Here is a 22897-nt window from a genome sequence, read left to right on the forward strand (position 1 = left end):
CCTCTTTTTTGCACAACAGGTTTTCCTCCTCCTCCCCCCTTTTTTTAAAACAACAGGTCCCCCCCCCCCTTTTTTTTTTGCACAACAGCTTCTCCTCCTCCTAATCCTCCCCCCTTTTTTTGCACAACAGCTTCTCCACAATCAATCTAAACCATAAAACAAGAATGCCATATATTGCAGCTTACTATCATTTTTAAAACCAAAAGCAAACATTTATTATATTGCAGCTCACCGCTTCTTAGATGTGGTTTGTGTTTTCTTCTTTTTTTTTTTTTTTTTTTGGCTTTCTTTTGTTGCGCTGGTAATTTGGGTCCTCTGTTCTGGCCTAGCCCCAATGTAAGGGCTCACCCTCACTCACACCACCAATATACCTTTCTGCAGAGGTGTACCTAGAACCTTCAGGGCCCTGATGCAAAAAAACATGAAGGGCCCCCCTGACCCGTCCCAGGGCCCTTTCCATTGCTCCTGGGGCCCTTGCCATTGGTCCTGCTGCTCTTTCCACAGATTCCAGGGCTTTTTTCTTCCGTCGCAGGGCCCTTTATTATGGTCCCACAGCAGGACCCTTTAACGTGTTCTGCAGCGAGCCCCCTCCCTGCATAATTGCTGACTTTGCCAAAACCTTTTCAGTGATATCTTTTTTTTTTTTTTTTCCTGTGCTCTGTCATTTTAGGCAGAGAACTAGGGATGGGCTTGATGTTTGAGTCAAACATCAGCTGTTCGTGTTTTCACTGAACACAAACAAATGGGGCGCTCGTCGGGAAGTTCGCCCACTAATGAGCGCACCATAATGCACTGCACTGGTGCAGTGAATAAATTACTGATTGGCCAAAGCATGCACCTGACCTGTATGCTTTGACCAATGACAACACAGTGTCCTGTCAGAGTCAGGGTACAGTCATACCCCACTTTTATAATCTATAGATATGTTGTAGACCTGTTGTTTTTTTGTTTGTTTTTTTTTAGGCTTAAAATCCATACTAGACCCGAAGATCCTGGTGTGGATGGGGGGGCTGGGGGGGGGTCTACACCATTTCCATTTTTTTTTTCCTGTATTGCTGGGAGCCGACAATACATTACAGCCGCGAACAAGTTTTAAATGACTTTTTTCCTTTAGAAATGTCAGTATTGCTGCAGCAGGCTCCATACATCTTACAGATGCGCCACTTTACAGGAACATTAAGGGGGCCCCCCCAGACACGATATTTAAAGGAATTTTTCATTTTTAAAGTTTCACTTTAAGCCTCATTAAAATCACTTGCTAGTACTTTTTCCCTGTTCCAGATGTTCTGGTACCCCTAGTAGTCCTGGTACATAATTACCCCTAGTAGTCCAGGTACATAAATACACCTAATAGTCCAGATACATAAATACACCTAATAGTCCAGATACATAAATACACCGAATAGTCCAGATGCATAAATACTCCTAGTATTCCAGGTACATAATTGCCCCTAGTAGTCCAGGTACATAATTACCCCTAGTAGTCCAGGTACATAATTACCCCTAGTAGTCCAGGTACATAATTACCCCTAGTAGTCCAGGTATATAATTACCCCTAGTAGTCCAGGTACATAATTACCCCTAGTAGTCCAGGTACATAATTACCCCTAGTAGTCCAGGTACATAATTACCCCTAGTAGTCCAGGTACATAATTACCCCTAGTAGTCCAGGTACATAATTACCCCTAGTAGTCCAGGTACATAATTACCCCTAGCAGTCCAGGTACATAAATACCCCTAGTAGTCCAGGTACATAATTACCCCTAGTAGTCCAGGTACATAATTACCCCTAGTAGTCCAGGTACATAATTACCCCTAGTAGTCCAGGTACATAATTACCCCTAGTAGTCCAGGTACATAATTACCCCTAGTAGTCCAGGTACATAATTACCCCTAGTAGTCCAGGTACATAAATACTCCTAGTATTCAAGGTACATAGATACCCCTAGTAGTCCAGGTACATAAATACCCCTAATAGTCCAGCTACATAAATACCCCTAATAGTCCAGGTACATACACACCCCTAGTAGTCCAGGTACATAAAGACCCCTAGTAGTTCAGGTACATAAATACCCCTAGTAGTCCAGGTACATAAATACCCCTAATAGTCCAGGTACATACAGTAATTACCCCCAGTAGTCCAGGTACATAAATACTTCTAGTAGTGCCCCCTATGCTCCTTCAACCAGAGTGGGGGAGCTCCATTATAGGAGGTGGATTACTGGCCAGATCACCAGTGAAAGTGAAAACAGAGGGGAAAAAAGCCTAAAAGAAAAAAAAAAAAAGAAAAACAAATGTAGCCACCCCATCTAATGATTGGTAAGCTGCAATATGGGACATTTTTTATTTATTACCACTTTTATTCTTTTGTTGCAACTTTTTATTTTTCAGAGATGATGTAGAAATGTTACTTTTTTATCTTGTTACCTTACATGCCTCCATAAGATGAGTGCGGATGGATTTTATTACAACACCTGCCTGTATCTATAACTGCTCACTTTGGAGACGTTTGAGTAAATAAAGTCGGATGTGATAATTCCAGCGTTGCCCCGAGCGTGGAAGGTGCTCATTATATTTCCATCTTTCTATGGAGGCGATGAGCTTCTGAGGGCTTCTCTATGGCAGGAGATGGAAGATGTTCAGAGATTTGGAGATCGGTTTTATGATCAATTACAAATGTTGTGTTTATTTAAATCCATTTTTCTGCAGGGTTAGTGTTGTATATGGAGCCATAGAAGATGAGCTCATATTCATTCACCATCACATCAGATACATTGTATGAGTACATCTTCCAATGTATGGCCTCCGGGTAACGGTTGTGATTTTGATGGATTGTGTAGTCTTTAGCTAGACTGGTAAATGTTATATGAATGGTTAAGCTGACTATAAATGGTGCAATCAGACTTACCAGGGCGACACTTGGATTGGGCTGTTTAGGGATAAAGATAAAGCGATCTGGAAATTGGCTGGGCTTATCGGGAAAAGATACGCTGCCACACACCGATGTAAAAAAAAAAAAAAGAAATTCTTCCAAACAACAAAAAAGACCGTCCCTGCCTATGGAATGCCCACTGACACATTTCACTGATGCGTTTCATCAACAAAGGCTTCGTCGTAGAGGTGGTGGAACCATTAAGAGGGCTCCTTTTTTATATACACATAATGGACCAATAATAATTCCTATTAGTAGTCCAGCTACATAATTAACCACTTCTCGACCGCCCGCCGTAGTTATACTGCGGAAGGGCGGCCCTCCTGCGCGAACCGACGTAGGTATACGTCAGTCGCGCGCCTGCAGCTAGCGGGAAAACGCCCCCACTCGGCAGCGGGGATGCCGATGAACGGGGCAGGCGGCTCCGATTGCCGCCTGACACCCGCGATCGCTCCTCGCTGAGAGAGAAGAACGGTCAGCTGTTGTAAACACATCCAACCGTTCTTCTCCCTGGAATGATCACAGAGCTCCTGTGATCCTTCTATATAGGAACACAGGTCTCTGTGGTCATTTCACAAGCCACGCCCCCCCACAGTTAGAAACACGCCCCCCGACAGAAACACGCCCCCCCACAGTTAGAAATACGCCCCCTAGGTGCACATTTAACCCCTTGATCACTTACTGTGTTAACCCCTTCCCTGCCAGTGTCATTAATGCAGTAACAGTGCATATTTTTAGCACTGATTACTGTAGTGATGTCACTGGTCCCCCCAAAAGTGTCAAAAATGTCAGTTAGGGGTCCGATCTGTCCGCCGCAATGTCACAGTCCCGTAAAAAATTGCAGATCGCCGTCATTACTAGTAAAAAAAAAAACAAAAAAAAACAATACAACTAAAATAAATCTTTCCCGTAGTTTTGTAGGCGTAGCAGAATAAAGTAGCAAAAATATGTAGCAGAAAACAAATTGGCCTAAAATGTTAAGAAATCATTTATTATTTTTTTTATTTTTTGGGAATGTTTTATATATTATTAGAATGTAAAAAATATTATTTTATTTTTTTCAGAATTGTTGCTTTTTTCGTTTATAGCGCAAAAAATAAAAAATTGCAGAGGTGATCAAACACCACCGAAAGAAAGCTCTGTTTGTGGGGAAAAAAGGACATCAATTTTATTTGGGTACAGTGTCGCACGACCGCGCAATTGTCCGTTAAAGTAACGCAGTGTTGAATCGCAAAATATGGCCTGGTCTTTAATGGGGAAAATCTTCCGGTCCAGAAGTGGTTAAAACTAGTAGTCCAGGCACATAATTTCTCCCAGTAGTCCAGGCACATAATTTCTCCCAGTAGTCCAGGCACATAATTTCTCCCAGTAGTCCAGGCACATAATTTCTCCCAGTAGTCCAGGTATCTCATTGCTCCTAGTGGTCCAGGTACGTCATTACTCCTATTAGTCCAGTTACATAATTACTCCTAGTAGTCCAGGCACATAATCACTCCTAGTAGTCCAGGCACATAATCACTCCTAGTAGTCCAGGCACATAATCACTCCTAGTAGTCCAGGCACATAATCACTCCTAGTAGTCCAGGTACCTCATTGCTCCTAGTGGTCCAGGTACGTCATTACTCCTATTAGTCCAGTTACATAATTACTCCTAGTAGTCCAGGCAGGGCTGCTGATAGGGGAGGACAACCAGTCCTCCTGTAGGGGACCCGGGCAGACAGGGGGGCCCCAACAGCATGGGGAATCGGTACGGAGGGACAATTACAGAAGGAAGCCCTGTGCGGCTCTCTGCAGCAGCTGAAAGCCAGTTTCTCCCCCTCTTGCCAGCTTTCAGCTGCCATCCCCCCTCCCTGTTCTGCCTGTTTCTGATTCCCCCCCCCCCTTTCACTGTGCAGTTCCCCCTCCCTCCCGCAGCGCTGCAGGCTTCCCTGTCCTGTTGAAAAAAAAAAATAACAAATTGTAAAAAAAAACAAAAAACTAACAATTAAACATTCTAAAAAAAATCGTAAAAATAAAATAATTGTAAACCTTTTTACCTTTAAAAAATGTAAAAAAACAATTAAAAAGGAGGGCTAATTCACACAGGTTCTCTGTTATGTTTGTGTCCGCTAATAGTGATTTTAGTGTATATTTAATAAAAATATTGTCTTGACACATTCGGGGAGGGGGCCCTGCCAGGTAGGCTGTATGGGGCCCCGTGATTTCTAACAGCAGCCCTGAGTTCAGGCACATGATGACTCCTAGTGGTGGTCCAGGTACATAATTACATCTAGTACGGTAGTCCAGGTACATAATTACTCCTAGTAGTCCATGTACCAAATTACTCCCAAGTACCTAATTACATCTAGTAGTCCAGGTAGCTAATGACACCTAAAAATAACTCAATAAGGAAAACAACACATTTTTTCCACTAGATGGAGCTGAGGATCATAAGAAATAAATGTAATAGGCACAAGATGGTGTTTGTTTGTGACATTCATTCAGCATTTTTTTTCTAAATAGACCTTCTATTGTACTGATCCTCTCCCATTGTTCTTCCTGTCTGTTGTACAGGGACTGATGGAACAGAGGTTGGCGGAATACAGAGCGAGGAAATCTAAACAACACCAGGAAGATGGGCAAACCAACGACAGTCAGACACGAAGGGAGCAAGCAAAAAAATCAATAACACAGAGACTGAAAGAGAGAATTCACCTTGTCTGCAGCAGGTGGACAACACCTGAGATATCCCATCATCAGAACATGAATTCTACAATACAGGTAAGATGGGACACTGATGCAAGAAGCCTTATAAAGATTGGTCATCTACTTGGAACATCAAATATTCTAATCCCTATTATTATAAAAGGGTTTTTTTGCCCAATGTCTTCAAAAATGGAATACCTGAGAATAAGACTTTTACAATGGTTTTTCGGAAGTGCAAAAGAGATAAAGACAATTAGACTTAAAAATACCATCACACTTCTATGTGATTGTTGGATATCCCATTCCAAACCCAAGGCCATTAATATGGAATTTTTCCCCTCTCCCCATGGCCATTAATATGAAGTTGCCCCCTTTGTGGTAATAACATCCTCCACTATTCAGGGAAGGCTTCCCATAAGATTTTGGAGGGTGTTTGTAGGAATTTGTGCCCATTTGTTAGGTCCGGTATTGATGGTGGATTAGAGGACCTGGCTCACAGTTGGCATTCCAGTTCATCCCAAAGGTGTTCAGTAGTGGTGCACGGAAATTTCGCCAACCAAAATTTTCGACCGAAAATGGGCTTATTCCATTTCGGCCGAAAATGGGTTAAAGATTCCGTTATTAATGATGACCCCCGCCGCGGGCGCAGCGCAGGTTTCAAAACACCCGCCTCTGGCCGGCGGCCCGCCTCCCGGTGATGTCACTACTACTACTACGATGTGCATGAATGAACTAACACACCGGGCAGGCGAGCGGCCACTAATAGCTGTAACTAAGTGAGCGCTTCACTTCCCTATCAGGCGGGTATCTCCGCTGACAGGGAAGTGAAGGGCTCACTTAGTTATAGCTTTTAGCGGCCGCTCGCCCGCCCGCCCGCCAGGTGTGTTAGTTCATTTATGCACATCATAGTAGTAGTAGTGACATCACCGGGAGGCGGGTCTTTTGAAATGAAGGACGTGGGAGGAGCTGAGAGTAAGGAGATTGCATCATTGGGATGGGGAGGGATGCTGAGGCAGGAGGGGGGGGGGGGGCGCTGAGGCGAGGTTACCAATGGTATTAGTATTATGCAGCATGAGGGGGTTAATGTATTGCCACTGCTGGTCACTGATGCATTAGTGACCGACCAGTGGCAGTTAATTAACCCCTTTGTACTGCATTAGTGCAACCAGTATCAGTGTAACCAGTGTTAATTAACACTGATACTGGTTGCACTAATGCAGCACAAAGGGGTTAATTAACTGCCACTGGTTGGTCGGTCACTAATGTATCAGTGACCAGCAGTGGCAATACATTTACCCCCTCATGCTGCATAATACTAATACCATTGGTAATTAAATTAACCACTTGCCAACCAGTCACAGTACATATACTGTGACAGGGTGGCAGCTACAGGTGTACGTCGCTGCCTGTTTTTGGTGTATGACCCTATTCTATCTATTTTAAAATCATTTGGGGGAAAAAAGTCATTTTCGGTTTCAGTTTTCGGCCAAGGGCATCCTGCATTTTCGGTTTCGGCCCAGAATTTTCATTTCAGTGCATCCCTAGACTGTTCAGTATTGTGGAGGTCAGGGATCTGTGCCGAACACTTGAGTTCCTCCACACCAGACTGGTCAAGTCATGTCTTTATGGAGTTGGCTTTGTACACAGGAGACAGTCATGGTGGAACAGAAGAGGGTCTTGCCCCAAACTGGTACAACAAGGTTGGAAGAGCACAATTGTCTACAATGTCTTTGTATGATGGAGTAGAAAACAGGACCCTTCACTAGAGAACCCTTAACTCCATAATTTGGAGGAGTGTCCACATCCCTTGGGCCATACAGTGTATCGGTTTGGAGTGGGGTGAACCCATTACCATTATTGATAGAGTTCTTTAGTTATGAACCTCCAAGGACAGGACTGATGTTGGATGAGTAGACCTTACTTACCATCTGCATTCCAATTCATCCCAAAGGTGTTCAGTAGGGTTGAGGTCAGTGCTCTGTGCAAGAGACTTGAATTCCTCCACACCAAACTGGTCACACCATGTCTTTATGGAGTTGGCTTTGTACTCCGTGGACAGTTATGGTGGAACAGAAAATGGTCTTCACCCAACTGTTACCACAAGGCTGGAAGAGCACAGTTGTCTACAATATCTTGTGTAATGGATTAACATTACCCGTCAGTAAGAACCATGGCTATTACCTAATCCTTCCCTTCTATGTGGCTATAACATTCTCCACTCCTCTGGGAAGGCTTTCCACGAGATTTTGGAGAGTGTTTGCAGGGATTTGCATCATTTGTGAGGTCAGGTACTGATGTTGAATGGGAAGACCTGACTTATCATCAGTAAGGTTGAGATCAGGGCTCTGTGCAGGACACTCAAGTTTTTCAAAACCAAAATGGTCACACCATGTCTTTATGGAGCTGTCTCTGTACACAAGAGCACAGTCATGGTGGAACAGAAAAGGGTCTTCCCCAAACTGTTCCCACAAGATTGGAAGAGCACAAGGGAGGGAGGTGTTTTTATAGTTTAGTGCACAGGTTAAGCAGTGAGTAATGATGTCTATGCATAGTTCTTTTCATCAGGTTGGAGGCACAAGAAGCCACCAATCAGCAATAGTGAATGGTCAGGTTCTGGCTAGGCAATGTGATGGGCTGTGTCCCAGTAGCGGCTGAGGAAAATTGCCAAATGTTTGGCAATTTTCAGTTTTTCAGGATCTACCTACCCCCAAGAGGCACATAAAGAGGACCTGTGATATCAGACCAAAGACACCTGCGAAAAAGTACATATAAAGATGTAGTACACTCCTAGCTGGGCTGCTACGTAAATTTTGGTTTTTGGTTATGCTGTAGTGAGTGGAGCAGTGATTGTTTTTGTCTATTCAGGGATTCCTAAGCTGGGTGTTTGATTTCTCCCACCTGATTCTAGAAGAAGCTTCCAGAATATAGGGCTGGGAGATGCAGATAACCAGTATGAATATTCATCATGCCAAAGCCAATCTCTGGGAGGAGGTGTCCAGAATGTGGCTGCTAAAGGAGTATTTGCTGGAGGGCACTGTTTTGAAGTCCTAGGTCTGGAGAAGATTTTTTTTTTTTTATCTCCCTCATTGAAGATCTACCTGTGATTACTGGGTGGCAAACAGTTCAAAGGACATTGTGAATACAGACTTTGCTGTGGACTTTGGGTGTGCTAGAAGGGATCTAAATGCCACAGTTTTTTTATATGGACTGGGGCTGCTCAGGGGGTTAGGGGTGCTCCTATGGGGGTTGGGCAGGGGCGTAACTGCAGGGGTTGCAATTGCAACCAGGCCCAATGCTCCGGGGGGCCTGTGTGGCTCCCCTGTACACCTGGATAGGAGGGGTGGCGGGGGCAGCATGTAGAGAAATCACTGTCCTCCTTTTTCCTCCAGTAGCTGCAGGAGGAAAATGGAGGAGATTGGTTCCTCTGTATGCTGCCCCCGCCACTCCTCCTATCCACTTCACTTGTGTTCTGCTGTCTCTGGGCCCCTGTGTGCTCCCCTGGTCCCCCCCCTCCCACTGTGCGCCCCCCCCCCCCCCACTGTGCTCCCTCTCCTTCTGGCTGCTGCAGGGGATGTGTCACAATAGAGAACCAGGAAGGGGTCAGTAAATATGTAATTTACCAGCTCCTTCCTTTTCTGAATGGACAGAGTCATAGTCAGTCACATTGTAAAAAAATTAAATAAAATGATAAAAAATAATACAATTAAATCACCAGAAAAATAAAAACTACTGACACCATTGGGTGAACTTACAGGATAGCAAAGGTCTTAATTGCAACCGGGCCCTGGCATGCCACCACTGTGGGGAGGCCCCAAGATGGCAGGAACAGAGCCCACTGCAGAACTTGTGAAAGGGTCCCACCGCAGGACCATAATAAAGGGCCCGGCAACGAGAGTAAAGGGCCCCAGGATCAGTGGGAAGAGCCACAGGCTTGAAAGGAAGGGCCCCGGCCAGGAGACAGGGGGGGGGCCCCTTCATGGTTTCTTGCACCCGGGCCCTGAAGGTTCTAGTTACACCTCTGGGGTTGGGGCAAACAAAGGGGGAGGTCATGAACCCAGAGGTTAAGCATAATAAATAACACATTTTCCGTTACAGATCAGAGAAGAAGCAGCACCCCTCGATGACACATCTTCTACCGGCTCTATGTGGAAGGTCACCCTGCTCCTGAAGGTCCTCCTGTGGCTGGTTCTGCTGGGACTCTTTGTAGAACTTGAGTTTGGACTGGTGTACTTTGTCCTCTCCATGTTTTATTGGCTGTATGAAGGAACTCGTAGGCCTGGGCAGAGAAGGAAAGGAGAGAAGAGCGCCTACTCCGTCTTCAACCCGGGATGTGAGGCCATAGAAGGGACATTGACCGCCGAACAGTTTGAGAGGGAACTGCAGTACGGATCATTGGCTGGAATATAGTTACAAGACATAGGGCTTAAATTCTAGATGTATAAAATTAATAAAAAGCCTGAAAGACCCAGATTGCCAGGATGTCATTCCCTTATCAGGTTTTGTAGGCGATGCGTTGTTGCCATGTGTCCTCCTCCTGCTTGGCACACCCCTCTTTTTGCAAATTGTTGAGTGCCTCCCATGTCTAATGGAATGTCCCACCAGGCAGGGGACACTTTAACTGCAACGGAAGGTGATGGCCAAAGTGCAGCTCTAATTTCTTCTCTATCTCAGGAAAGCATCCTTACAATTTCACTGCCGTTGCTGCTATCTTCTCCTAAAATGGAACCGGAAAAACGGAGGCATTCCTAAAGTCACCAGAGATTGTTCATCCAGGGAATATTCAATTTGCTTAGTACAATGGTTCCCAACCTCAGCCCTCCAGTATCCCCAGGACATGTTTTCAGGATTTTCTTCACCTTATGGAGGTCCTTAAATTCCTTTACTGCCACCGATGTATCTACAGTAGTACATCAGTGATGGTGGTTGGGGGGGGTTACATAGCTGTTAAGAGTTTGTGTAAATCTCTCAAGCCAGCTGTCACCACCCCTCCATGTTTCCTGAGCTCCACGCATCCATCAGCAGACGCAGGACTCGTGGGGCAGGGATGCCACCGGGTAGAAGGGGGGGAAGATCTTCTTCAAATGTTCTTTGATCTTTTCTTCCTGTTACTGACCCAGAAGAAACGGGTAAAATGGCACTTTCGGGTCCCAGTGTAACTTTCCCCAGCTAGTATGGCCGGGGAAGGAACTAATGGAGTGCAAGCTGCAACCCCATTAGCTTCATTGGATGACAAGTGAGACCTCAGGAGACCCCTGATGTCCCATTAACCACTTGCCGACTGCTCACAGTATATTTACTGCGGCGGGCAGCCCCTCACAGGCAGAGTGACGTAGCACTACGTCGCTAGCCTGTGAGGGCTCTGGGGGGCGAGCGCCGCCAGAGGCGCGCTCCTGCGCGGTCACGGACTCCGCCCCCCCCGCGCGAGTGACCGGTGGACCCGCTGTCCGCCGGTCACTCGGCGATCGTCGGTGCAGAGGGAGAAAGGCAGGTGGCTGATGTAAGCAAAGCCGCCTGTCATTCTCCCCTGTGTAGAAACACTGATCATACAGTTCTACTATGTAGGACCGTTGATCACTGTTCCTACACCTCAAGCCACAGCCAATCACAGTTAGAATCACGCCCCTAGGGACACACATAACCCCTCCCTCTCAAAAAAAAAGTTAACCTTTTCACTGCCAGTGTAATTTTACAGTAACAGTGCATATGTATAGCACTGATTACTGCATTAATGTCACTGGTAACCCCAAAAGTGTCAAAAATGTCAGTCAAAGGTCCGATCTGTCCGACGCAATGTCGCAATACCGCAAAAAAATCGCAGATCGCCGCCATTACGCGTTAAAAAAAAACCAAAAAAATGACAAAAATCTTTCCCTTTGTTAGTAAACACGATAACTTTTGCGCAAACCAATCAAAATACGCTTTTTGCGTTTTTTTTTTTTTTTTTTTTACCAAACATATGTAGCATAAAACAAATTGGCCGAAAATGTTAAAAAATTTTGATTTTTACATTTTTTTGGGGGGAATTTCATATAAAAAAATGTGAAAAATATTGTTATTTTTGCAAAATTATCGCTCTTTTTTGTTTATAGCGCATGATCAAAAAAATCGCACAGGTAATCAAATACCACCAAAAGAAAGCTCTGTTTGTGGGAAAAAAAAGGACGTCAAATTTGTTTAGGTACAGCGTCGCACGACCACGCAATTGTTAAAGTCGTTAAAGTCACGCAGTGCCGAATCGCAAAATAGGCCCTGGTTGGAATGGGGGTAAAATCTTCCGGGGCTTAAGTGGTTAAAGAAAATCTGTGATCAAAACAATGCATCACATAGGGGACTTTTTTTTCCTTATGTAATGGGGAGAAAAAAAAAAGTCTAGTGAAACAAAAATCTAAAAAATGAGTTACACCCAAACACTTAAAATATCCCCTAAAAGCTTTCAAGCACCCCCCCCCCCCACATACACAAATGTGTGCGTTGGGGTGCCTATGCGCAAAAACATTGATTGCACCACACATGTTACATTGTTACATATCACCGCACACACCGGAGTGAGAGCAATAATTCTAAGGACCATTATTTATGTTTAATTATAAACGAATGACCTGTAGGGGCTTTAACCACTTCTTTACCACTGGTCGTCATATGACGTCCTGGGCTTTTAAGTGGAGCTATCTGGATGATGGGTGCAGCCAGGGCCGTCTTTAATATTGATTGGACCCTGGGCAAATATTTTCTTGGGCCCTCCCAAAACCACTTTATTAACTATTTGCAGGCAGTGCGGGCTCAAGGGGCAGCTGCTTTGGGCCCCACAACAATGACTGGACCCAGGGAAGCTGCCCCTTTTGCCCTGTGTTAAAGACAGCCCTGGGTGCAGCTGCCGGCATCATTCAGATATCATATTTTTTTTTTTTTTTTAGCTGGCGATTCCTTGCACCATAAGAACAATTATAGCGACTGTTCAGCAGCTTGATCGTACTTACAGGCGGCAGGAGAGGACATCCCCCCCTGCCCCCTCCCGCACTTCTACCGGCTTGCCGATGTGATCGGTGGGCCGGAGAAGGAATACGCTGGTGGCGGAAGTACACCATAGAGAATACTGAGGACAAGATGGTCCCCGGCAGTCTCTATGACTCTCGGAGGCCCGGGCGTGACGTGATGACGTCACCCCTGGCCTGGCAGTTGTCATTACTGCCGTGATCTCAGCTGAGGCAGAGATTTTTTTTTTTTTTTTTTAGATTTCAGGCTTTCCAGCCTGTAGGAGAGATCTGAGGTCTTATTGACCCCCACATCTCTCTATAAAGAGGACCGGTCATGCCCTATTCCTATTACAAGGGATCTTTACATTCCTTTGTAATTGGAATAAAGGTGATAGGAAAAAAAAAACCTAAAGGGAAAGTGTAAAACTAAAATAAACAATAAAAACAAAAAATTAAAGTGCCTTCTGTCCCCGGGTGCTCGCACACAGAAGCGAACGCAGGCATACGTCGCGGCCACATATGTAAACGGCGTTCAATCCATACATGTGAGGTATCGCTGCAAACATTAGAGCGAGAGCAACAATTCCAGCCCAAGACCTCCTCTGTAATGCTAAACTGCTAACCAGTAAAACTTTTAATACTTTGCCTATGGAGATTTTTAAGTACCGTAGTTTGGCATCATTGCACGAGTGTGCGCAATTTTAACTCAAGGATCAGAACATTCAGGGCTATGTGAGAGGATTACGGCCACACACACCTACACAGGGGGAACTGGATGGACTATTGTCTTTATTCAACCTCACCTACTATGTAACTATGTAACTATGTAAAGCATGACATGTTGGGTATCCATTTACTCGGCGTATCATCATCTTTCACATTATACAAAAAAACTGGGCTAACTTTAGCGTTTTTTTTTTTTTCCCAAAAGAAACACGTTTGAAAAATTTCTGCCCAAATACCATGTGACATAAAAAGTTGCAATGACTGCCATTTTATTCTCTAGGGTCTCTGATAAAAAAAAAAAAGAAAATATATATATATATATATTATAATGTTTGGGGGTTCTGAGTAATTTTCTTGCCTATAGAAAATCTGGGGTACCGAAGTTTGTCATCATTTCACAAATTTAGGCCTTGACATGTTGGGTATCTATTTACTCGGCCCAATCTCCTCTTTTATATTTTACCCAAAAATTGTGTTTGTGTGCTTTAACTTTAGAGCAGGAGTCTTCAAACTATGACCCTCCAGTTATTCAGGAACTACAATTCCCATCATGCCGAGTCATGTCTGTGAATGTCAGAGTTTTACAATGCCTCATGGGATGTGTAGTTCTGCAACAGCTGGAGGGCCGTAGTTTGAGGATCCCTGCTTTAGGGTGATTCTTTTTTTTTTTCCAAAAAAAGTTTTTATTAGGTTTTAAAGCTTTAGTGTATTCTTTACTGAAATGTTTTTGTTTCCTAAACCGTTGCACTACTTTCGTATGACATAGAAAAATTGGAGCTACCACTATTTTATTTTTCAGGGTCTCTGCTTTCAGAATATACAGTATATAATGTTTTACATAATCTTTAGGCCTATTTTTTTTTTTTTTTTAAACGTATACAAAAAAGGCTCTGACGGTGAAAGGGTAAATCAATGTCAATGGCTTGGTGTTTTCTAACAGCTATTTTTCCCCAAATCGTGACCTGTTGGGGGTACTTAAAGACTGAAATTGGGAACCACAGCCCTGGGGGGGGGGGTCAGGAGTATAAATTATAGAGCGTATTAATAATTCCGTTAGCGGTAAATATTAGATATGTGCACAACGGAAACTTTGTCTTGTTTTGCATTTATTCGTTGTTAATCATTTTGTTTTGACATATTTGTTATGTTAGATTGATTCGTTTTTAGAATTCCTTTTGTATATTCGTTATTTTCTAATCGAAAACGAATTTGAATTTGAAATGGAAACGTATTGCAATAAATACAGTAAGGTATAAAAGTGAAGTAAGAGGATTCCTACTTAGGCTGTGTTATAGAATAGAATAGAAAATAATAGAATAGAAAAAAAAAGGAAAAGAATTAAAAAAAACAAAAAAAAAAAAAAACAGAATAGAATATAATAATCTATTCTATTTAAGTATTTTCTATTCAATTCTCTTCTTTTATTTTCTATTCTATTGTTTTATTTTATTCTTTTCTATTCCATTCTTTTTTTTTTTTTTTGTATTATTATTCAGGATTTCTTTAGCACCAACAGTTTGCGCAGCGCTTTACAACATGAGGGCAAACAGTACAGTTACAATACAATTCAATACAGGAGGATTCAGAGGGCACTGCTTGTTGGAGCTTACAATCTAGAAGTATTCTATTCCTTGTAATGTCTGTTCTATTCTTTTATATTCTATTATTTTCTGTTCTATTCTATTGTGTTATTCTATTCCGTTCCTTTTTTTTTTTTCTATTCTATTTTTTTATATTTTATTCTTTTCTATTCCATTCTTTTTTTTTTTTTTTCTATTCTATTTTTTTATATTTTATTCTTTTCTATTCCATTCTTTTTTTTTTTTTTTTTTTTTTTTGTAGTATTATTATTATTATTCAGGATTTCTTTAGCATCAACAGTTTACGCAGCACTTTACAACAATAGGGCAGACAGTACAGTTACAATACAATTCAATACAGGAGGAATCAGAGGGCCCTGCTCAATAGAGCTTACAATCTAGGAGTATTCTATTCCTTTTAATGTCTGTTCTATTCTATTATTTTCTCTTCTATTCTATTCTGTGTAATTCCATTCCTTTTTTTTTTTTTTTTCTATTCTTTTATATTATATTCTGTTATACTGTACAGTAAACCCCCCTCCATCGTGGGGGTTAGGTTCCAGACCTACCCGTGATAAGTGAAATTACGCGAAATAGAAATACTCTATTTAACCGGTTGCCGTCAGCCCCGGCCAGGCAAAGTGACGTATATATATACGTCATTTGCCTGTCACTTCCTTGTGAGCCAATAGCGGGCGAGTGCGCGCCCGCCCACCCACCGCGGCTCGTTCACAGGGAAGTCAGTGCGTGTGACCGGCGGACCCGATGTCCGCCGGTCACTCGCCGATCGTCGGTGCAGAGGGAGAAAGGCAGGCGGCTAATGTAAACAAGCCGCCTGTCATTCTCAACTCTGTAGAAACAGTGATCATACGGTTCTACTATGTAGGACCGTTGATCACTGTTTCTACACTAGTAGCCACAGCCAATCACAGTAAAAAGCACGCCCCTAGGGACACACTTAACCCCTCCTTCCCCAATAAAGTTAACCCCTTCCCTGCCAGTGTCATTTTGCAGTAACAGTGCATATGTATAGCACTGATTACTGTAGTAATGTCACTGGTACCCCCAAAAGTGTCAAAAATGTCAGTCAAGGGTCCGATCTGTCCGCCGCAATGTCGCAGTACCGCAAAAAAAATCACAGATCGCCGCCATTACGCGTTAAAAAAAAAAACACCAAAAATGACAGAAATCTTTTTCTTAGTAAACGCAATAACTTTTATGCAAACCAATCAAAATACGCTTTTTGCGTTTTTTTTTTTTTTTATTTTTACCAAACATATGTAGCATAAAACAAATTGGCCGAAAATGTTAAAAAATTTTGATTTTTACATTTTTTTGGGGGGAATTTCATATAAAAAAATGTGAAAAATATTGTTATTTTTGCAAAATTATCGCTCTTTTTTGTTTATAGCGCATGATCAAAAAAATCGCACAGGTAATCAAATACCACCAAAAGAAAGCTCTGTTTGTGGGAAAAAAAGGACATCAAATTCGTTTAGGTACAGCGTCGCACGACTGCGCAATTGTCCGTTAAAGTCACGCAGTAAAAAATCGCAAAAAACCCCCTGGTCAGGAAGGGGGTAAAATCTTCCGGGGCTTAAGTGGTTAAATACACTCTAGGCATGTTTTATAACTTTTTCTGTACTTTTAAAAGCATTTTAAGGTCTTTAAACACACTTATAAAACAATAGAAACACATAAAATATATTGAGTAATGGAAAACACAACAATATTTAATTAATAATGAATTATTATAATAATATTAATAGGTCTTACAGGTAAAATAAGTGAAATACTGGGACCGCAAAAACTGAACTGCAATATAACGGGGGTTTACTGTATTGTATTCTTTTATATTCTATTCTATTTTCTTTTCTATTGTATTTTTAAATTCTATTCTATTAAGCAGCCTAAGTAAGAATCATCATCTTATTTCACTGTTATACCTTACTCTATTTATTGTTATGTTTCCATTTTGAAATTCAAATTCATTTTTAGATTTGAATAATTAATTTTTTTATTATTTTGAATTTGTTGAAATTTGTTACTATTGTGATTCGGAAATTCAGATACATCCGAATCTGCAAATAATGAAAATTTTGGTCTGAATTTAAATCTATAACAAAATGAACCCCACATGTCTAGTGGGGACAGGTTCTCTGTTTTATGTAGGAGAGGTAGTTGTTGGATTCCTGTGTTAGATACACAATTCCCAGATGGTTTACATTTTGAGTGGAATGTATCGAATTCATTTCATTATTTATTAAAATTATTATTTCATTTCATTGGCTAATCATTAAAGATTGTTGTGTCTAGTGCAGCGGGGGGGGGGGGGGGGATTATGCTTTATATTTTTTCCCCCCAAATTTTTTTAAATAAATCGATATTGGATATGAACTATTTTTTTTTATAAACATGGATGAGCGAGTTTGCGGTGGAGGAATGTGACTGCACACCAGTGCAAAAAGCAGGGTCCATAAAGACATGGATGAGCGAGTTTGGGGTGGAGGAACTTGACTGACCTGCACAGAGTCCTGACCGCAAACCCAACAGAACACCTTTTTGGGGTGAATTATAGCGCAGACTGTGAGCCAGGCCTTCTTGTCCAACATCAGTGCCTGACCTCACAAATACCCTTCTGGAAGAATGGTCAAACTTTCCCATAGACACACTCTTAAACCTTGTGGACAGCCTTCCCAGAAGAGTTGAAGCTGTTATAGCTGCAAAGGGTGGGCCAACTCAATATTGAACCCTACGGACTAAGACTGGGATGACATTAAATTTCATGTGCATGTAAAGGCAGGCGTCCCAATACTTTTGGTAATATAGTGTATGGTAGTGGTGGGGGGGGGGGGGGGTGGTAGGGATTGGATCTAGAGGAGCTTAGTGTCATCCTGGGTAGGTGTTGAGTCCTGTCTTAGATCCAGATACCCTGAAGCAGAGGTCTCCAAACTACAGCCCATGGAACACATCCAGCCTGATACAAGACTTTACCCGGGCCCCCAGCAACCTGTCCATCATACATTTCCATGGTGGAGCCGGGCTGACCACCAGCACCATAGCAAACACAAACAATGACACTGAGCGGCCAGGACACACGACTTCCTATGGTGCTGGTGGCTGACTCAACCATACTATGAAAATACATGATGCCAGTCCAGGACCACTCCGCCACCAAGAAGAGAACCCACTGCAACTCCTTACCTCCGTCCAGATCTGCTCCACCCTGTACATGCATGCTGAGGTGATGAGTGTATACTAGTATGGGGGACTGAGAAATCTGATGTTAAAGGGGTGCTCTGATGTGTAAGGGGGGCTCTTATATGAATGGGAGGCTCAGGTGAGACCTCTGATGTAGGGGAGGGGGGCTCTGATGTGTAAGGTAGCTCTCATGAGAATGGGGAGGCTCTGGTGGGACCTCTGATGTAGAGGGAGGGGGTCTCTGATGTGTAAGGGGGGCTCTTATGTAAGGGGGAGGCTCGGATGGGACCTCTGATGTAGGGGGAGGGGGGCTCTGATGTGTAAGGGGGGTCTCTGATGTTTAAGGAGGGCTTTTATGTGAAGCGGAGGCTGTGGTGGGACCTCTGATGTAGGGGGAGGGGGGCTATGATGTGTAAGGGGGGCTCTTATGTGAGGGGGAGGCTCAGATAGTTACATAGTTAGTGAGGCTGAAAAAAGACACAAGTCCATCCAGTTCAACCTATGTGTGTGTGTTTGCTTTTAACCGTACATTGTATACCCCTGTATGTTGTGGTCTTTAAGGTGTCCATCCAATAGTTTTTTGAAACTATCAATGCTCCCCGCTGATACGACTGCTTGCGGAAGAGAATTCCACATCCTTACCGCTCTTACAGTGAAGAACCCCTTACGCACTTTAAGGTTAAACCGCCTTTCCTCTAGTTTTAGTGAGTGGCCACGTGTCTTATTGTATTCCCTTACTCTAAATAGTTTGTTCCTTATGCTCGGGTCGCCAGTACAGTATTTGTACATTGATATCATATCCCCCCCTCAAGCGTCTCTTCTCCAGAGAGAATAAGTTCAGTGCTTGTAGTCTTTCCTCATAGCCGATGTCCTCCATTCCCCTAATTATTTTTGTTGCCCTTCTCTGGACTTTCTCCAGTTCCAGCACATCCTTCCTGAGGACCGGTGCCCAGAACTGGACAGCATACTCCAGATGTGGCCGGACCAGAGTCTTGTAGAGTGGAAGAATAATCTCTTTATTTCTGGAGTGAATCCCCTTTTTTATACATCCCAGTATTCTGTTGGCTTTGCTTGCAGCGGCTTGGCATTGCATGCCACTGCCAAGCCTGTTGTCTACCAGTACCCCCAGGTCCCTTTCCATCCTAGACTCACCCAGAGGTTCCCCCCCTAGTGAGTAGCTTGCTTTCTGGTTTCTGGCCCCCAAGTGCATTACTTTACATTTTTCTACATTAAAGTAATGCACTTGGGGGCCAGAAACCAGAAAGCAAGCTACTCACTAGGGGGGGAACCTCTGGGTGAGTCTAGGATGGAAAGGGACCTGGGGGTACTGGTAGATGGGACCTCTGATGTAGGAGGAGGTGTGGCTCTGATGTGTAAGGGGGGCTCTTATGTGAAGGGGAGGCTCAGAGGGGAGCTCTGATGTGTAAGGGGGGTCTCTGATGTTTAAGGAGGGCTCTTATGTGAAGGAAAGGCTCTGGTGGGACCTCTGATGTAAGGGGAGGGGGGCTCTGATGTGTAAGGGGGGCTCTTATGTAAAGAGGAGACTCGGGTGGGACCTCTGATGTAGAGTGAGAGGGTCTCTGATGTGTAAGGGGGGCTCTGATGTGTAAGGGGGGCTCTTATGTAAAGGGGTGGCTTGGGTGGGACTTTTGATGTAGGAGGAAGGGGGCTCTGATGTGTAAGGGAGGGTTCTGATGTGAGGGGGAGGCTCGGTGGGACCTATGATGTAGGGGGAGGGGGTCTCTGATGTGTAAGGGGGGGTCTCTGATGTGTAAGGGGGGTTCTTATGTGAGGGGGAGGCTCGGTGGGACCTCTGGTGTAGGGGGAGGGGGGCTCTGATGTTTAAGGAGGGTCTCTGATGTGTAAGGGGGGCTCTTATGTAAAAAGGAGACTCGGGTGGGACCTCTGATGTAGGAGTAAGGGGTCTCTGATGTGTAAGGGGGGGCTCTTATGTGAGGGGGAGGCTCGGTGGGACCTATGATGTAGGGGGAGGGGGTCTCTGATGTGTAAGGGGGGGGTCTCTGATGTGTAAGGGGGGTTCTTATGTGAGGGGGAGGCTCGGTGAGACCTCTGGTGTAGGGGGAGGGGGGGCTCTGATGTGTAAGGGGGGCTCTTATGTGAAGGGGAGGCTCGGGTGGGACCTCTGATGTAAGGGGAGGGGGTCTCTGATGTGTAAGGGGGGCTCTTATGTAAAGAGGAGACTCGGGTGGGACCTCTGATGTAGAGGGAGAGGGTCTCTGATGTGTAAGGGGGGCTCTGATGTGTAAGGGGGGCTCTTATGTAAAGGGGTGGCTTGGGTCGAACCTCTGATATAGAGGGAGGGGGGCTCTGATGTGATTGGGGGGGCTCTCATGTAAAGGGGAGGCTTGGGTGGGACTTTTGATGTAGGAGGAAGGGGGCTCTGATGTGTAAGGGAGGGTTCTTATGTGAGGGGGAGGCTCGGTGGGACCTATGATGTAGGGGGAGGGGGTCTCTGATGTGTAAGGGGGGTTCTTATGTGAGGGGGAGGCTCGGTGGGACCTCTGGTGTAGGGGGAGGGGGGCTCTGATGTTTAAGGGGGGCTCTTATGTGAAGGGGAGGCTCGGGTGGGACCTCTGATGCAGGGGAGGGGGGCTCTGATGGTATAGGGGATCTGAGGTATTTTTTTTTTCTTCAGCCTGTGAATATTTTGTAAAATGTGGAGCTCATTCTGAAGGGTCCAACCAGGGAAGGAAAAATATAAGAAAATGAAATTTCGGCTTTACGGAGGGTTACATTTTCTATCTTCCGGTCTTTCCGCAGTGTCAGTGTTTATTTTTCTTATTAAGTGACGCAGAAGAGTTTTAATAAGTGAATATTGTAGAAAAGGATGATAGAGGGAAACAGGTGGAACATTCAAGGATGACTGAATAAGAGAAAAACCTCCATATAAAGCCATCTGTCTCCCCTCCCCCGACTCCTTATCATTCATCATCCTATAAAACTCCTGTTTCAGGTATTTACTTCAAATCACATATTATTTATTCATATGGCCACTAGATGGCGCTGAGAAGCATAGGGAATACACACAGCTATATGTAATAACAGATACAATGTAACAATTCTAGAGAATGCTAGAGGGAATTGGCAAATAAATGTAACGGTTACATTAACCACTTCTGGACCGGACCAGGGCCAATTTTTTTCGATTCGGCACTGCGTTACTGTTATGTCCCTTAGACACGAGGACTTTAACGGACAATTGTGCGGTCGTACCACGCTGTTCCCAAATAAAATTGATGTCCTTTTTCCCCCACAAATATAACTTTCTTTTGGTGGTATTTAATCACCTGTGCGATTTTTTTTTTTTTTTGCGCTGTAAACAAAAAAAAGCGACAATCCTGAAAAAAAAAAAACAATATTTTTCCCATTCTGCTATAAACATTCCATTCTGCTTTATTCTATTATGCAGTACTATTTTCTTTTTCTATTCCTTTGCTTTATTTTTTATTCTGTGTTGTTCTATTTAATTCTGCTTTATTCTATTATACAGTATTTTTTTCTTTGTTTATTCTTTTGCTTTATTTTCTATTCTATGTTATTCTATTCTGTTCCATTCTGCTTTATTCTATTATATTCTTTTCAATTCTATCCCTTTATTTTCTATTCTGTTTTATTTTATTCTATTCTATTCTATTCTAGTATGAATCATCATCATTATTTCACTTTTATACCTTACTGTATTTATTGCAATATGTTTCCATTTTGAATTTGAATTGATTTTCAAATTTGAAAAACTTTACGGTAAAATTTATTTCGGATTTGTTGAAATTCACTACTATTGTGATTTGGAAATACGGATACATTTTATTCTTGGAATAATTTCGATCTGTAAATAAATGAATTGCACGTGTCTGATTTCTGTGAGCTGGATGAAGGTAGATCAGCTTCAAGGCTGCAGATAAAAATATGAAACCGATGAGTTGTGTGTAATTTATATCTCATGAACTATACAGCCAAAAGTTTGTGACCCCCCCACCCCTCCCCCGACCATCCTGTCCCATCCCATTCCAAACCAATCAGCATTCAGGAATTAGCAGAGGCCAGGCCCCGCCGTTCCCTAAATATTCACACTTGTCAGGCAGCTGTAAATTTAAAGGGACAGGACAGCTTTTTTCATGATAAATTTCCCATAAGACAATATTTCAGACTTTGCAGAAATATTTATGACGCCCAATAACTCAACTGCAATAAATATTTTAATGTGGGAAACGCTATTTTATCCCCATTGATATTCGGATCGCGCTCGCCGGCTGTACATAAAGATGGTAAATGCGGCATTTTCCCCGGAAAGAGAAATAAGATCTCCGCTCTAATTAGGAAAAAGTAGATCTGCTGAAGTCATTGAGAATGATTAACACTTTCATCTCCTGTCCTTGCAAAGAGAGAGAACAGCAAATAGACATTTCTGATGGTGGACTTTTTAGTAACTGCAGTACTGTGAGGACCACCTATCATGCTTACTTACTATATATGCAGGAACCATCCATCACAATCCCTTTATGAGGTAGTCCTGCCCAGACCCCAGCTCTAAATATGCAGGAACCATCCATTACAATCACTTTATGGGTTGGTCTCACCCACGCTCTACCTCTAAATATGCAGGAACCACTCATTACACCCAGTTTATGGGTTGGTCTCGCCCAGACTCAACCTCTAAATATGCAAGAACCACCCATTACATCCACTTTATGGGTTGGTCTAGCCCAGACCCCACTTCTAAATATGCAAGAACCACCCATTACACCCACTTTATGGGTTGGTCTCGCCCAGACCCTACC

The 22897-nt window shown here is 43.4% G+C and overlaps 1 protein-coding gene across 1 annotated transcript; it reads left to right on the plus strand.

Moving 5' to 3' along the window:
• The first annotated feature begins 5488 nt into the window (after positions 1-5488).
• SAYSD1 (SAYSVFN motif domain containing 1) lies at positions 5489-10081 on the plus strand. The gene is made up of 2 exons (XM_082251732.1): positions 5489-5692; positions 9713-10081. The coding sequence occupies exons 1-2, from the start codon at positions 5492-5494 to the stop codon at positions 10022-10024; spliced, it is 513 nt and encodes a 170-aa protein (XP_082107858.1). The 5' UTR covers positions 5489-5491; the 3' UTR covers positions 10025-10081.
• The last annotated feature ends 12816 nt before the right edge of the window (positions 10082-22897 follow it).

Source organism: Pelophylax lessonae, assembly GCF_965119305.1.
Source record: "Pelophylax lessonae genome assembly, chromosome: 3".
Lineage (NCBI taxonomy): Eukaryota > Metazoa > Chordata > Amphibia > Anura > Ranidae > Pelophylax > Pelophylax lessonae.

Coding starts and splice junctions, on each gene's coding strand:
- SAYSD1 (XM_082251732.1), top strand. CDS start 5,492: ATGGAACAGAGGTTGGCGGAATACAGAGCGAGGAAATCTAAACAACAC. Junction 5,693..9,712: donor ACATGAATTCTACAATACAG/GTAAGATGGGAC, acceptor TTTCCGTTACAG/ATCAGAGAAGAAGCAGCACC.